This window comes from Elgaria multicarinata, chromosome 21 (assembly GCF_023053635.1).
Source record: "Elgaria multicarinata webbii isolate HBS135686 ecotype San Diego chromosome 21, rElgMul1.1.pri, whole genome shotgun sequence".
Lineage (NCBI taxonomy): Eukaryota > Metazoa > Chordata > Lepidosauria > Squamata > Anguidae > Elgaria > Elgaria multicarinata.
In genome coordinates this window covers 8,413,617-8,427,405 of record NC_086191.1, presented here as the reverse complement: position 1 = coordinate 8,427,405, position 13,789 = coordinate 8,413,617, and the positions used below count along the sequence as shown (strand labels likewise).

At 51.5% G+C, this 13,789-nt stretch overlaps 1 protein-coding gene across 1 annotated transcript in view; it reads left to right on the top strand.

The window, feature by feature from the left end:
• The window catches only part of INTS3 (integrator complex subunit 3), a 102,460-nt gene that overhangs the window by 82,846 nt on the left and 5,825 nt on the right, over positions 1 to 13,789 (top strand). Inside the window, exons 23-26 of the mRNA XM_063146024.1 lie at positions 3,638 to 3,713; positions 5,351 to 5,464; positions 6,353 to 6,401; positions 9,365 to 9,532. Coding sequence (XP_063002094.1) covers positions 3,638 to 3,713; positions 5,351 to 5,464; positions 6,353 to 6,401; positions 9,365 to 9,532 — 407 coding nt within the window. The remainder of the gene's footprint in view (positions 1 to 3,637; positions 3,714 to 5,350; positions 5,465 to 6,352; positions 6,402 to 9,364; positions 9,533 to 13,789) is intronic.

The following is a 13,789-nucleotide window of genomic DNA, read 5'->3' as shown; positions in this document are numbered from 1 at the left end:
CCTGCATTGAGCAGGGGGTTGGACTAGATGGCCTTGTGGGCCCCTTCCAACTCTGCGATTCTATGATTCTATGAAACACACAGAGATATAGCTGAGAGATGGCTGTAAAGGGCCATGACGGCAAAAAGCATCCGGAGGCCCTGGATCCACTTCTGGATGCCGCCAGTCTTCAGCTAAAACATGTGAGAAGGATAAATAGACTAAAAACAGAGTAATTTGGATATATATTTAAAGTTGAAGGCTTTCAGCTTCTGCCTTCATCAATACCATGTTTAGCCCTAAACTGTTTTTAAATTACTCTGCTGTGTGTCTGTCTGTCTGTCTTTGAAAAACACTCACATACACACCAGCCAACAAATTAACATTCCAAATACTTTAATTATCATTATTATTATTAGTAGTAATAGTATTACATCCCACCTTTTTTGGCGAGGTGGCGTACGTACGTGGCCCTCCTCCTCCTCTCCATCCTCACAGCAACCCTGCGAGGTAGGCTGGGCTGAGAGTCCATGACGGGCCCAAAGTCACCCAGTGGGCTTCCATGGCTGAGTGGGGACTAGAACCCGGATCTCCCGTCTCCCAGGTCTGACTCTCTAACCACTACACCACACTGGCTCTCTTTGTGTTGGAGATACACTACTGATAGCCAGAAACGTTGATTGGGTCTCTTTGATGGGATGGATGGTCTGTTTTCTCCCCATCTCCACTGGGAGACTGGTTGGGCCTGTCTTTCAGGGCTTGTTTCTGCCTGCTCTACCCTCTCACCACACTTCCCATCCCAGGGGCCTGGGTTTTGTTATCCGCCAGGTAGATGGGGCAGCTTTGGGCCTGGGAGGTGGGAGAGACATTCAGCTCAGCATCCGGCCCTGGGTCATAATTTGAGCCGGACCTTGGACCGCTTTCCCTGACACCCAGAGCTCAGCCCCAGGAAGCCTCTCCCGTAGTGTTAAAACAGCGAGGGGTTCTGAACTTGTGCAGAGTGCCTTTCCCTCCCCACTCCACCGCAGCCAACTCCCCTCCTCCCAGAGTTAGAATAATGTCTGTCCGGGCCAGGGAGGTCCGGACCTTGGTCTCTGGCCCCGTCTTATTTTAGAAATGATAACGGCGCTGGGCCGGAGTTCTGGGTAAAAAGCCTCGATGAGAGCAAGGCCGCTGTGCAGTGCCAATGCTCATAGGTTGCTATGGCACTGGTGCGGAATAACCCCCAAATAGCCAAAGTGGAGGGGGGGCTAGGAGGAGGGAGGGCGACAAGGCCTTCAACACCCTATATATTTTCTGGCCCCACGCGTTATACTTCCTTGCCTGGGGGGGGTCACGAACACACACACACGGTCCTTGGATAAACCTCTCAGTCTCCCCCCTTATAGGTTCACAACGGATCCGGCTGTAGAACTTCCTCTTTCTTTTTCCCATGCCAGTTTTGAACCCCGTCTGGAGCCCTTTGGCTGGTTTTCCTTGGCAGGGCACCCAGATGGTATCGCGTATGGGAAAGTTTCATAGTGCCACAGGAGAAGGATCACGTACTGGGCCCCTGCCACACTCTGGATATTCCCAGGCTTAAACACACACACACACACACACAACCTCATGGTTTTACCTCTGGCCTTTCCTCTGTTGTCCTCATGCATCACTTTGATTCTCTCCCGCCTGGTTTTCTCTCGTTTCTGAGCTGCGTTGCGGCTGGGATGGGGAGGGAGCCTTCTGCTAGCACCCTGCATTCTCGGAGACCTTGCCAGGACTACAGGGCGCCCCATGGCCCTCGCTGTGCTGTGCCCCCTCCCTCCCTGTTTCCGGTTCTGGATTGGAGACTAAATCCTGTGGTTAGGAAGCATGTTCAACTCAAATAAGGGTTTATTTGCCTGGTTTTGCGGTCCAGGTCTGAGCACCGTTACTAGGGAAGATGCCCTCTTGGGACCTACTTCCGAGTAACCTCGCTTAGGGTGGTACTAGGAGCCTGCTTTCAACGCCCAAACAGTCTGAGAGGTTGGGATATTCCAACCTGGATGGGTTGCAGAGAGAGAGAGAGAGAGAGAGAGAGAGAGAGAGAGATACAAAACTAGAATCATAGAATCATAGAATAGCAGAGTTGGAAGGGGCCTACAAGGCCATCGAGTCCAACCCCCTGCTCAATGCAGGAATCCACCCTAAAGCATCCCTTACAGGTGGTTGTCCAGCTGCCTCTTGAAGGCCTCTAGTGTGGGAGAGCCCACAACCTCACCAGGCAACTGATTCCACTGTCGTACTGCTCTAACAGTCAGGAAGTTTTTCCTGATGTCCAGCTGGAATCTGGCTTCCTTTAACTTGAGCCCGTTATTCCGTGTCCTGCACTCTGGGAGGATCGAGAAGAGATCCTGGCCCTCCTCTGTTTGAAGAGTGCTATCATGTCTCCCCTCAATCTTCTCTTCTCCAGGCTAAACATGCCCAGTTCTTTCAGTCTCTCTTCATAGGGCTTTGTTTCCAGACCCCTGATCATCCTGGTTGCCCTCCTCTGAACACGCTCCAGCTTGTCTGCATCCTTCTTGAATTGTGGAGCCCAGAACTGAACGCAATACTCTAGATGAGGCTTAACCAGGGCTGAATAGAGAGGAACCAGTACTTCACGCGAAAGTTGAAAGTGCCTTATTTTCCCACCCAATCCCATTATACAAAAGCCAGGGTGGGGTAGAGGATAGAGGATACGTCCAGTCCCAAGGAAGACCTGGGTTCAAATCCCCAGTGAGCTGGCAAACTTGATTATGTGTGTGTGTAGAAATCTGCAACAGGTTCAAATGAGTTCGAATTTCTATGAATTTCACCTGGGGATTCCACCGGGAACTGTCTTTTCCCGAGTCACCCGGATTCTTCAGACTTGCGGATTATTATTATTTTTAACTTTCTGGAGTTTGACAGAAATGTAGTCGTAGAAAAATACGTTAAAAAAACCCCAACAGCCAAAAATGTGAATTCCCCCATAGGTTAAAGCATGAAAATGCACAGAAGGGGATTTGCACATTTTGTGGGGAGGGGATTTGTGCATGTTTGAGCAAATTTGGGAAATTGGAAAAAAACAACAATTCTTGAGGTCTTTGGAGGAAGGATAATAATATAGGTCTGGTTTAACTCTAAGCTATAGTGTGGTTTGTTTGAATCTGGCTTGTTGGGAACCCATCCCCACAAAGAAACCATGGTTTGTTGACTAGCTGCAAACCACAAATAGCCATAGTTCGTTGTACTAAGTCTGGCATGTTTAAACCACGGCTTTTCGTGACGCTTGAACCCAGAACCGTGACGTATCCCTGGCTTGTTTGCGCTCCCTGAAACCGAGGCGCCCCTGCGAGAGCTGTCTGAAAATGAAACCGCTGTGAAGGTTGGCAAAACGGGGCGGGAGAGAAAGAGGCCAGAAATAGACGAAGTAAATAAGCCCAAGACAAGTCATGGACGAAGCAACAAACCGGGGCTCAAATGGCTTAGCATATCGCGTGCGTTCGCAGCCATAGAAATGGAATGAGAGGCGACCGAAGATGGTACAATTGCCCCTCGCCCCTTGACGACGGCTAGAATTGGGGTGTTCTTTGACCCCACTCCCCCCGCCCTCGGCCCGGCTTCCTTCCGCACGCTCTTCGCGATGGTTTTACTGACTCCCGCTCTCCTTCCACAGCTTCAGGAGCTGGTGTGCCACGTCATGATGGGGAACCTGGTGATGTTCCGGAAGGACTCGGTCCTCAACATCCTGAGTGAGTTGGGCTCGGTGTGGACGTCGGGAGGCTTTTTGCCGGCCGCTTAACCATCACCTCTGACCGACTGCCAAGGAGAAATCTCCGTGGGGGTACAGGAGCGCCCTCCGGACAGAGGTGTCTTGGCCTACAACTCCCATCAGCCCTGCTAGCAACGTCGAGGGGCGATGGGAGTTGTGGGCCAAAGGGCCTGGGCGGCTGCACGTTGCCGACCCCTGTCCTACTTAAAGACGGTCGTGCACGTGCTGGTAACTTCGAGGCTCGACTTCTGAAATGCACTCTACGTATAGGGTTGCCTTTGTGCCTCGTCCGGAAACTTCAACTAGTTCAAAATAGTTCAATCTAGTGTTATAACAGAGGGAGGAAATTTCTCTCTTTCTGTGTTCGTAAAAGCAAGTAGTCCCCTTTCATTATTCCTTTGCACCTCCACAGCAGCCTCCTTTTTTTCCTGTCAGCCCAAAAGCCCTGATTTCTTGAACTTTCTCTTATTTGACGGGTGCCGGAATCTGTGCGTGTATTTTTCCCCCAGTAAGTTTTTCTTCTGGTTTTTATTGTGTTTACTTCTGGGTAATCAAGCATAGCACTGTGGCTAGAGTTGCCGAGATCAGAGTGGTAGGCAACCTGGTTGGAAATAATGAACGATGTAGTACCAAGCATCTAGGAGGCTACCCTGTTTAGTACTTTTCCTATACCCGCACATCTTCCACTGTGCAAGTTCTTATCTTAAGGCACATGCATATTAATATTCCTCACGCATCTGTAGGCCTTAAACTTTGAAACAAGTTCCAATTCTTACCCACAAGCCACACCTTCCAGCGTAGAAATTTAGTCTCTCTCAATCCCAAACTTCAACTAGTTCAAAATATGGCAGCCAGGATGGTCACCGGTACACCTAGGGGTGACCACATTAAACCAGTTTTAAAATCTCTTCACTGGCTGCCAATTAGTTTCCGGGCGAAGTACAAAGTCTTGGTTATCACCTTTAAAGCCCTACATGGTTTGGGTCCAGGATCACCTTCTCCTGAACAATCCGCCCCGCACACTCAGGTCTTCTGGGAAGAACTTCCTTCAGCCAGCCAAAACAAGGCTGACAATTATTACCCAGAAGACCTTTTCGTCTGCCACTCCCAGATTACGGAATGACCTGCCGGGAGAGATTCATCAATTTAACAGTCTTCCGGATTTTAAGAAAGCTATCAAGACTGATATCTTCCGGCAGGCCTCCCCAGCTGCATTTTAAGATGCCTTTTAAAAATGTGCTGCTTTTAATAATGTATTAGTTTTAAATGTTTTAATTATATGTATTTATGGCAGTTGCTTTTATGTTGCGCCCCGCCTTGATCCGGAGGGAGAGGCGGGTAACACATACATACAGCAATTTGGTCTCTTGCGTATTTTGCCGTGGGCGCTTTTGGGCGTTTGAGAAACTGTCCTGGGCACTACCATGACTTGGTTGCCACGGTGGGTGGGCACAGCTAGTCACCGAGGACAAGTCACAGGCCCAGAGGCGTGAATGAGAAATTAAGATGGCAGCAGCCAGGGGCTCCCACTGTGCTCTGATGGCAGTAAGAAAACGCAAGGATATTTCTGCCCCCGTCGTACAATGTATTTGACAGCCGGCTTCCTCCCTTTTCCAGTTCAGAGCTTGGAGTGGGAGACTTTTGAGCAGTACTGCACGTGGCAGCTCTTCCTGGCACACAACATTCCCCTGGAAACCATCATCCCCATCTTACAACATCTCAAGTATAAAGGTGAGAGAGCTGGTGCAGGAACAGGCTGTCCGTGCCGTTCTTCCGCTTGCTTGTCAACTCAGCCTGGGGAACGCCCAGCTAGGCAGATATAGGCCCGGTGAGGCTCTCTGATATTTCCTCCACCCCTTACCTTTCAAATTTTGTGCACATTAAGGAATCGTAAAGGGGTGCGACGTTTCTCTCCTGTGACATTTGGCCGGGCAAATCCTACCGCTGAAAGCCTGTGGCTGAGTTTCCTAGCGAAACCTATCCCTAGACGGCGTGAATTTCATTCTGTGGGGGCTGAGTATGTGCCCCACGATAAAATAAAAACTTCCCTGCACTTAGAAAGCTAGCATGTCAAGGCGAAGGATTCTACGTTAGCCTTCTTTTTGCCGTGCTAGTTTTCTTTGTGCAGGGAGGGGTGGGTTTTTATTTTTATTTTTTATAGGAGCAAGTCCATTTTTAAAATGGAGCAACTTTCGGTTCAGCGCGTGACTCACACCCAAAAGGGTACAGCCCAGTCAAAAGTTGACCAACTCTGTAAAAATTAGGTGTGAACGTTTCTCCATGTATACACCTAGATGTGCTGGGTGTTTATGGACACACATAAACACATGCTCTTTACGTGGAGAGAAGGGTTCTAGCTTAAACCTCTGGACATGCTACTTTTCTATGGGCAGGGAATTTTAATGATTTCTACGGGGAAGCGTTCAGACACCTGGGCACTAACTTGTTGTCTGAAACAGTGCTACAGCCCAGACCCTGGCTTAACCCACCTCGTCAAGCGAGCACAAAGCTCTGTGTCTCCCTGCTCTCTGCTGATGCCGTGGGGGTGGAGGAAAACATACCTAGGGGCTCTGAGCTCGGTGTTGGAGTTGGTTCACAAACCTTTGTTTCCCTTTGCAGAACACCCTGAAGCGCTTTCCTGCTTGCTGCTGCAGCTGAGACGCGAGAAGTAAGTATTTGAATTTCTCTTCCAGTTTGCCTGAAGTGCTCCCCTCGCCGAGGTAGCTTGCTTCAGGTTGGCGAACACTCCCCAGGGAAAACGGTGAGCGCCCCCAAAACAGGGAGGTCATACGCAGGACTGTATATATTACTCAGCTTTCTACAGCAGGCAGATTTCTGCTTTCTGTAAAGTTCTCCGCTTTCTTTTTTTGAATTTCCTTTTTCTCCTTTAAACACACACACACACAAGGCGCTAGCCCTCATGGGTACAGACCCAGGCTTGAAGTCCCGTGGGCCTTGCCCCTTTGGCCCTCTCGCAGAGGCTATGGGGCGGCTGAGGAAGTGGGTTGGACTCGACGGCCTTACAGGCCTCTTCCAATGCTACGATTCTGCGGTTCGATGATCCCCGGCGGAGGAGAGGGGGGACCGAAATTCTGATGCTTTGCTTGGCGACCTTTATCGCTCCTGGCACAGCTTCAGCCGTGCCACCGGGCGCGACGGCTCTAATAAGCCCCGGCGTTGGGACGCGGCAGGCGAGGACAGGAAATTAAAGCCGCATTTCACAAGCCGCGCACCTCTGGCCTGGCTCTCTCTGGCCTCGTGCCGGCAAACGCCGCTCCAGGCCAGCAGCCTTTTGGGCTGCGGGCGGCACTTAATGAGCCGCGGAGGGGTGTGTGTGTGGCTTTGGAGGCTGGCCGAAACAGCCCCTCCCACCATCCCCAAATGTTAATTGCCTGGAGGAGGTGTGATCCAACTGCCGCCTTGACCTGAGATGGCCTCTTTTAAAAGGCTTTCAATTCCCTGTGCAGCTGGAGCGGCCGTGAGAGCGAGATGGGGGCCGGTTGGGCCCGCCATCCCAGAGGCGGCAACGAGCCGAGTGAGTCCAATGTATCCCGTGCCTTCCTGGCCACTGGGGCCGGCCGTCGGCTCTGAGAGGCTGCCTTTGCTCTGCTGCGTTTCCCTCTGCCGGATCCGGTGTGGATCCCTGGACGTTACACCTTGCTGCGCGTGAGAAGCCATCCCTGGGGCCCCGTTAATGGCCGACGGACCGACCTGTGGCTAACCAAATTATCGTTGGCGTGGTGGGGCTGGGCCCCAAACAGTCTCCCCGCCGGCACGACCCTTTCCCGGTCCACGAGTGTTGCGGGGTGGTGCGGCTGGGGGTTCAGCTGTTTTTGGGTGGGTGAAGAACCAGGGTGATGGCAGGGAGGCTGCGTTGCCTTGCCTAAATTCTCACCTCCCCTATGTGGTGCCTTTGTGTCATTCTGGGCAGATCTCAGGGAGAGGGGGGGGGAGACATATGGTCTGGCGCTGGGGCCCCCGGGCCGTCTCCCCTCCAGCGTTTTGTCACAAGCACACAAAACGTTTATTGCGCAACCCACAGAGCATTGCAACACACACGAACTTGACATTTTACTATACTATTATACAATACTGCATACGGTTAAAACAACAGAGTCATCAAACACGTGACGTCCGTTACTGAAACGATGGTAAAACGGGTGAACGGCAGACGTTCAGAAACCTTTAATTACTTCTCAATCACAGTTCATTCATATCTCTGAATCTTTATAACACCCCACACCAATAACATCCAAAAACTTTGCTCGACATCTATTATTTTATTTTTATTTATTTATTACATTTGTATACCGCCCAATCGCCGAAATAGCAAATAGCGCAACTCTCTGAATGATATAGGGCAGTGGTTCTCAACCTGGGGCGCTCCAGATGTGTTGGACTGCATCTCCCAGAATGCCCCAGCCAGCTGGCTGGGGCATTCTGGGAGTTGTAGTCCAACACATCTGGAGCGCCCCAGGTTGAGAAAGGCTGATATAGGGGTTGGTTGAATGTAATCAGTAACTCCGTTTTTCCTTAACACCCCTGTATTTCTCTTCCTTTTAAAAAGAAAAAGGCTCCAAATAACTTTTTCTGATGTCTGTATATAAGAGACAGTCAAATACGTCATGCGCTTTGTCTTGAAGGATGGCGCGTCATGGCGTCGCGTAGTTCTGGGGCATCTTGTGGGGAGAAAATGGTGTCTTGTGCGAGAACACTGGTTGGTATCAGAGGCCGTAGGAGAGCCAGGATAGAGTAGTGGTTGAGAGCGGCAGGCTGGGGAGATCCGGGTTCTAGTCCCCGCTCGGCCGTGGAAGCCCACTGGGTGACTTTGGGCCAGTCACAGGCTCTCAGCCCAGCCTACCTCGCAGGATTGTTGTTGCTGGGGTTCCTTGGAGGAAAAACTCCGGGATATAAATGTAATAAATAAACAAACAAGCAATAGTTGCTGGGGAACATGGGCAGGAGGGTGCGGTTTCACTCATGTCTTGCCCGTGGGTCCCCGGTTGATAGCTCAGTTGGGTGGAGACTTGGTCTGATCCAGCAGGACTCTTATGTTCTTTTAGTCCTAGGAAGGGAACGTCAGGCCTGGAAGCCAAACCCTGCACTCCAGGGTTCCCCAGACAGCCCCGCCCCCTTGCCCTGCCCCACCTCCTTGCCCCGCCCCCTTCATCCACCAATCGTTTGGTAGTTTCCCATTTTGTGCCTCCCCCCCCCCACTTCTAAAAGGTGGGCCTCTCCTAAGTCTGAGTTACAGGCAGTAAGAGCTTTAAGGTGTAAATTAGGCTGGTCTTTTTTTGGGGGGGGTTATTTTTGGCCCCTCCCATTTTGCCCCCCTTCCCTGCCCCGGGAGGAGGACGCCGAACCATCTCCAAAATGGATTTCGGGCCCCGGGTCGAAAGAGGTTCCCCATCTCCGATTTACGCAGAGTTCAGATTAAAAACTCACGCGCTCAATCGAGATGTCTTTACGCGGGGTGGGTGGGACGCAGCTCTAATCAAACCATCAGAAATCACAAGCCGTGTCCCCCCCCCCCCGGGAAAAGAACGATCACCCGCTTGTTTGAAAAGCTAGCGAAAGTCGCAGGCGCTTTCGACACGCCCCTCCGTGACACCGCCCCGCGTTCCCCCGCAGGCCGAGCGAAGAGATGGTGAAGATGGTGCTGAGCCGCCCTTGCCACCCGGACGACCAGTTCACCACCAGCATCCTCCGCCACTGGTGCATCAAACACGACGACCCCTTGGCTGAGCACATCAAGTCTCTCCTGATCAAGAATAACAGCCTGCCCCGTAAACGCCAAAGGTGAGTTGGGGAGGAGTAGAAATGAGCAGGGAAGAAAGAGGGGGGGGGGGGAGAGGCAGGAGTGGCGCAGAGTGGTAAAGCAGCAGTTTCTGCAGCTGAAACTCTCCCCACGGCCTGAGTTCGATCCCAGCGGAAGCTGGTTTCAGGCAGCCGGCTCGGGTTGACTCAGCCTTCCATCCTCCCGAGGTCGGTAAAATGAGTACCCAGCTAGCTGGGGGAAAGGGAATAACGGCCAGGGAAGGCAACAGCAAACCACCCCGCTATAAGGCCTGCCAAGAAAACGTTAGCGAAAGCTGGCGTCCCTCCAAGAGTCAGGAATGACTCAGTGCTTGCACGAAAGGTTCCTTTCCTTTTCCTATTATTATTATTATTGTTGTTGTTGTTGTTGTTGTTAATAATAATAATAATAATTTATAAAGCGCCAACCAAGTTCATGGCACTGTACAGAATAAGAAAACTGATACAAACAATATATCAAATTTCGGTATAACTATACTTATTACAATAAAATCATATTAGTAGAAAATATTTTCATCTTAAAGCAAATACATACATTTAAAATTTAAACAGAAGAGTCCATTCAAATATTTTCTACTAATACGATTTTATTGTAATAAGTATAGTTACACCGAAATTTGATATATTGTTTGTATCGGTTTTCTTAAACTTACTTTGTTTTCATGGTTGATAGCACTTTTTCACATGTCTGTTTCTGCTGTACAGAATAAAACAAAACAAGTTAATCTGCCATACGGCTTACAGTCTAAAATCACAGTAACAGACAGAGGAGGGAAGGGAAAAACCAACTAGGATAAGGGGGCATTAAAACTAAAATATAGACTAGTATATCGCTTGGGACTGCGCAGACAGTCAAGTCTAATGTAAACATTTTGCCGGAAGGTGGTTCACCACTTCTTCACACAGCACGTAGTTAAACCATGGAACTCACTGCCACAAGATGTGGTGATGGACACCCATTGGGATGGCTTTGAAAGGGGGTTGGAGAAATTCCTGAAGTAGAAGGCTATCCACGGTTACTAGCCCTGATGGTTGTGTGCGACCTCCAGTATTCGAGGCAGTAAGCCTGCGTGCCCCAGTTGCTGGGGAACATGGGCGGGAGGGTGCTGTTGCACCATGTCTTGCCTTGTTGGTCCCTGACCGACGGCTGGTCGGCCGCTGTGTGAACAGAGTGCTGGACTAGGTGGACCCTCGGTCTGATCCAGCATTGGCTGTTCTTATTTTCTTAGGTATCCTCTCCTGGCATGGAGAATTCCGTTTTATTTATTTATTACATTTATGTACTGCCCCCTAGCCAAAGCTCTCTGGGCGGTTTACAAAGATTAAAACCTGGAACATTAAAAAAACAAATATACAAAATTTAAAACCATCAAAAGCATAAAAAACGATTATGTACAATATCCATCTAATCTGGGTCAGTTAAAAACTCAACGTATGGTGTCAAATGCCTGGGAGAAGAAAAAAATCTTGACCTGGCGCCGAAAAGATGACAGTGTTGCTGCCAGGCGAGCCTCATCGGGGAGACCGTTCCATAATTGGGGGGCCACTACTGAAAAGGCCCTCTTCCTTGTCACCATAATCCGAGCTTCCCCCGGAGGAGGCACTTGGAGGAGGACCTTAGATGTTGAGAGCAGTGTACGGGGAGGTTCATGTCGGGAGAGGCATTCCGTCAGGTGTTGTGGTCCCAAGCCGTGTAAGGCTTTATAGGTTAAAACCAGCACCTTGAATCGGGCTCAGAAACGTACAGGCAGCCAACACAAGCGGGCCCCAGTGGGTCTTACACGCTCGAACCTTCTGGTCCCTGTTATCAATCTGGCCGCTGCGTTTTGCACAAGCTGCAGCCTCCGAACCGTCTTCAAAGGCAGCCCCACGTAGAGCGCGTTGCAGTAATCTAACTTGGAGGTTACCAGAGCGTGGACAACTGAAGCCGGGTGGCAGCTGAAGCATAGACAACTGAAGCCTGTGGTGAGGTCTGGGAGGAGGTAGCAGTCAGAAAGTGTGTGTGGGGGGCTCTTTGAGAATCCGCAGATGCTGCTCCCCCGCCGCCACCCCCCCCCGCAGTTGCCAACGGGCCCAGTTGCCCACCGGACCACTGACCCAGCCACCTCGTCCGAGGAACAGCGTTTTGATCTCCCTTCTGCTCTGACCCGCAGTCTAAAGGAGACCTGTATTCCGGGGTCATTGCTATCCCCCAGTTCATAACGGGGGTTAGGAAGGCCTCCAAAGTCACGTTCCGCTCGCCTCCTCACATCACGTTAAAACAGGTGATGCCCGCCCAAAGCCCGTCAGGAACCGGTTCTGCTTGACCCCCTTCGGACGCCTTCCGGAAAAACGAAACAGCCAGACCACCCCAGAACGTTAAAGGGGTGGTGGGGAATCTAAATCCTTCCCTCGCGTTGAAAGCCGTTGGGGCAGCCTGGACTACAACTCTGCTCGTCCCCCAGCCGGCTGTGCGGCGATGGGAGTTGTAGCCCAGCGCATTTGCAAGGCCTAGGTAGCGGGAGGCTTTGGGAGACAATACTTCGATGGAAGAAAGGGAGGGAAGAGCGCGGAGACTTTGACTGCGTCCAAAAGGCCGGGTCCCGTTGTTTATTTGGACGAATGACCGGGAAACGCTCGGGACGCTCCCGCCGCTGTCTCGTGCAGTGCCGCGGGAGCGTATACTGGCCACAGAATCTCCTGTCCTAAGCATCCTGTCTCGACTAAAGCAGCAGCAGCAGCGGTAAGCTCTCCCAGATCCTGCGCAGGGTGTGTGTGCGCGTCTCCCCGCTTTAGAAGGAATTTAATCTTGAACACAGGGGAGATTTTACGCCTGGCAGGCAGCCTTTCATTCCCGCCCGGCAGCCGCGGAGAGCAGGGCTCGTCGCCCGCGGAACGAGGAGGACATCTAGCGGGCGCCCTTTCCTTGTCTCCGCGGGGCGCTGAGGCCGGCGGGAGCAAAGCGAGCCGGATCAGAGTTATTTAAGAAGCGTGTTTCCTTGTAACGTTCCCGCGGTGGGCAGGTGGGTGCCTTTCGGAAAGCGGCTTAGGCGACGGAAATGCTGTGCAAGCCGATGTCGTGCAGTAAAGCGTCACTGTAGCAGAGGACACGAACCCTCCCCGGCCGGGAACACCGAGGTTTTAATGCGGTTGTCCCCCAACCTGGCGCCCGACTGCAACCCCCAGCGTGCCCGAGGGCCCCCCAGTTTTTGGGGAAAGCGACTCGAGAGCCTAGGCTGGAGTGCACAAAGCCACACGGTGGCTCCTGCAGAAAGAAAAGAGGCGGGTGGAGGGGGAGGGATGGTGGCGCAGCCTCGGGGCCATCCCTCTCCAGGCCCTGCTCCTGACACCTTACAGTCCTAGCTTCCTCGAGCGATGAAATAAGAAACGGGAGGCCTGACTCGATGGGGAGGATGGGGCGCAGTGAGGGAGAGACTTCGCCGCGGCCCCGAAAAAAGTAGGACTTCTTGGACGCCGACCAAGGCCACAGCTAGACCTAAGGTTTATCCTGGGATCATCCAGGGTTCGCCCCTGCCTGAGCACTGGATCCCCTGTATGTCACCTAGATGAACAGGTTTGACCCCTGGACGATCCAGAGATAAACCTTAGGTCTAGCTGTGGCCGAAAAGAAGCGTTATAAGTTGCAATGGATATCTTAAACCATGAGTTCTCAACAAGGGGGGAATTCCCCCCCCGGGGGGGGATTTTAGGGTTCCGGGGGACGGGGGCGGGAATTGGGACCACTTTTCAGCAAAGTATGATGTCCTGTAGATTACGTCTTCCTACACAGGTTATTAAAGACGTCCCAGAAAAGCGTCCTGTCGTCTGCAAAAGCCAGGCCTTTGCTCTCTTTTCCCTCCCTCTCTCGCAATCCTAGAAGTTTCAAGCTTCCCATTTAAAGGGGCAACGCAAAGCATGGGAGCTGAGACTGTAAAAGGGGCCATGCTTTGCGTTGCCCCTTTAAATGGGACTAGCATAGAAAAATAAATAAAAGATTTTCAATATTATATGCCTATTATTTGGAATGCACCTTTTGAGTTTGGCTATCTGGGGAAGGGGGGGGATTATATTCGGAACCATGGTGAAAGGGGGGAATGGAGCAAAAAAGGTTGAGAGCCACTGTTAGGCTTGTTTGTACTGTTGCAGACCTCTTCCTTCCTTGGGGCGCGTTTCCCGAGAGCGTCTCCGAAACAGAATTTTGACCCTCGGGGCTGAAAGGTGTTCAAACCCGCCCACCCCCCCCACCCCCACCTTCAAGAA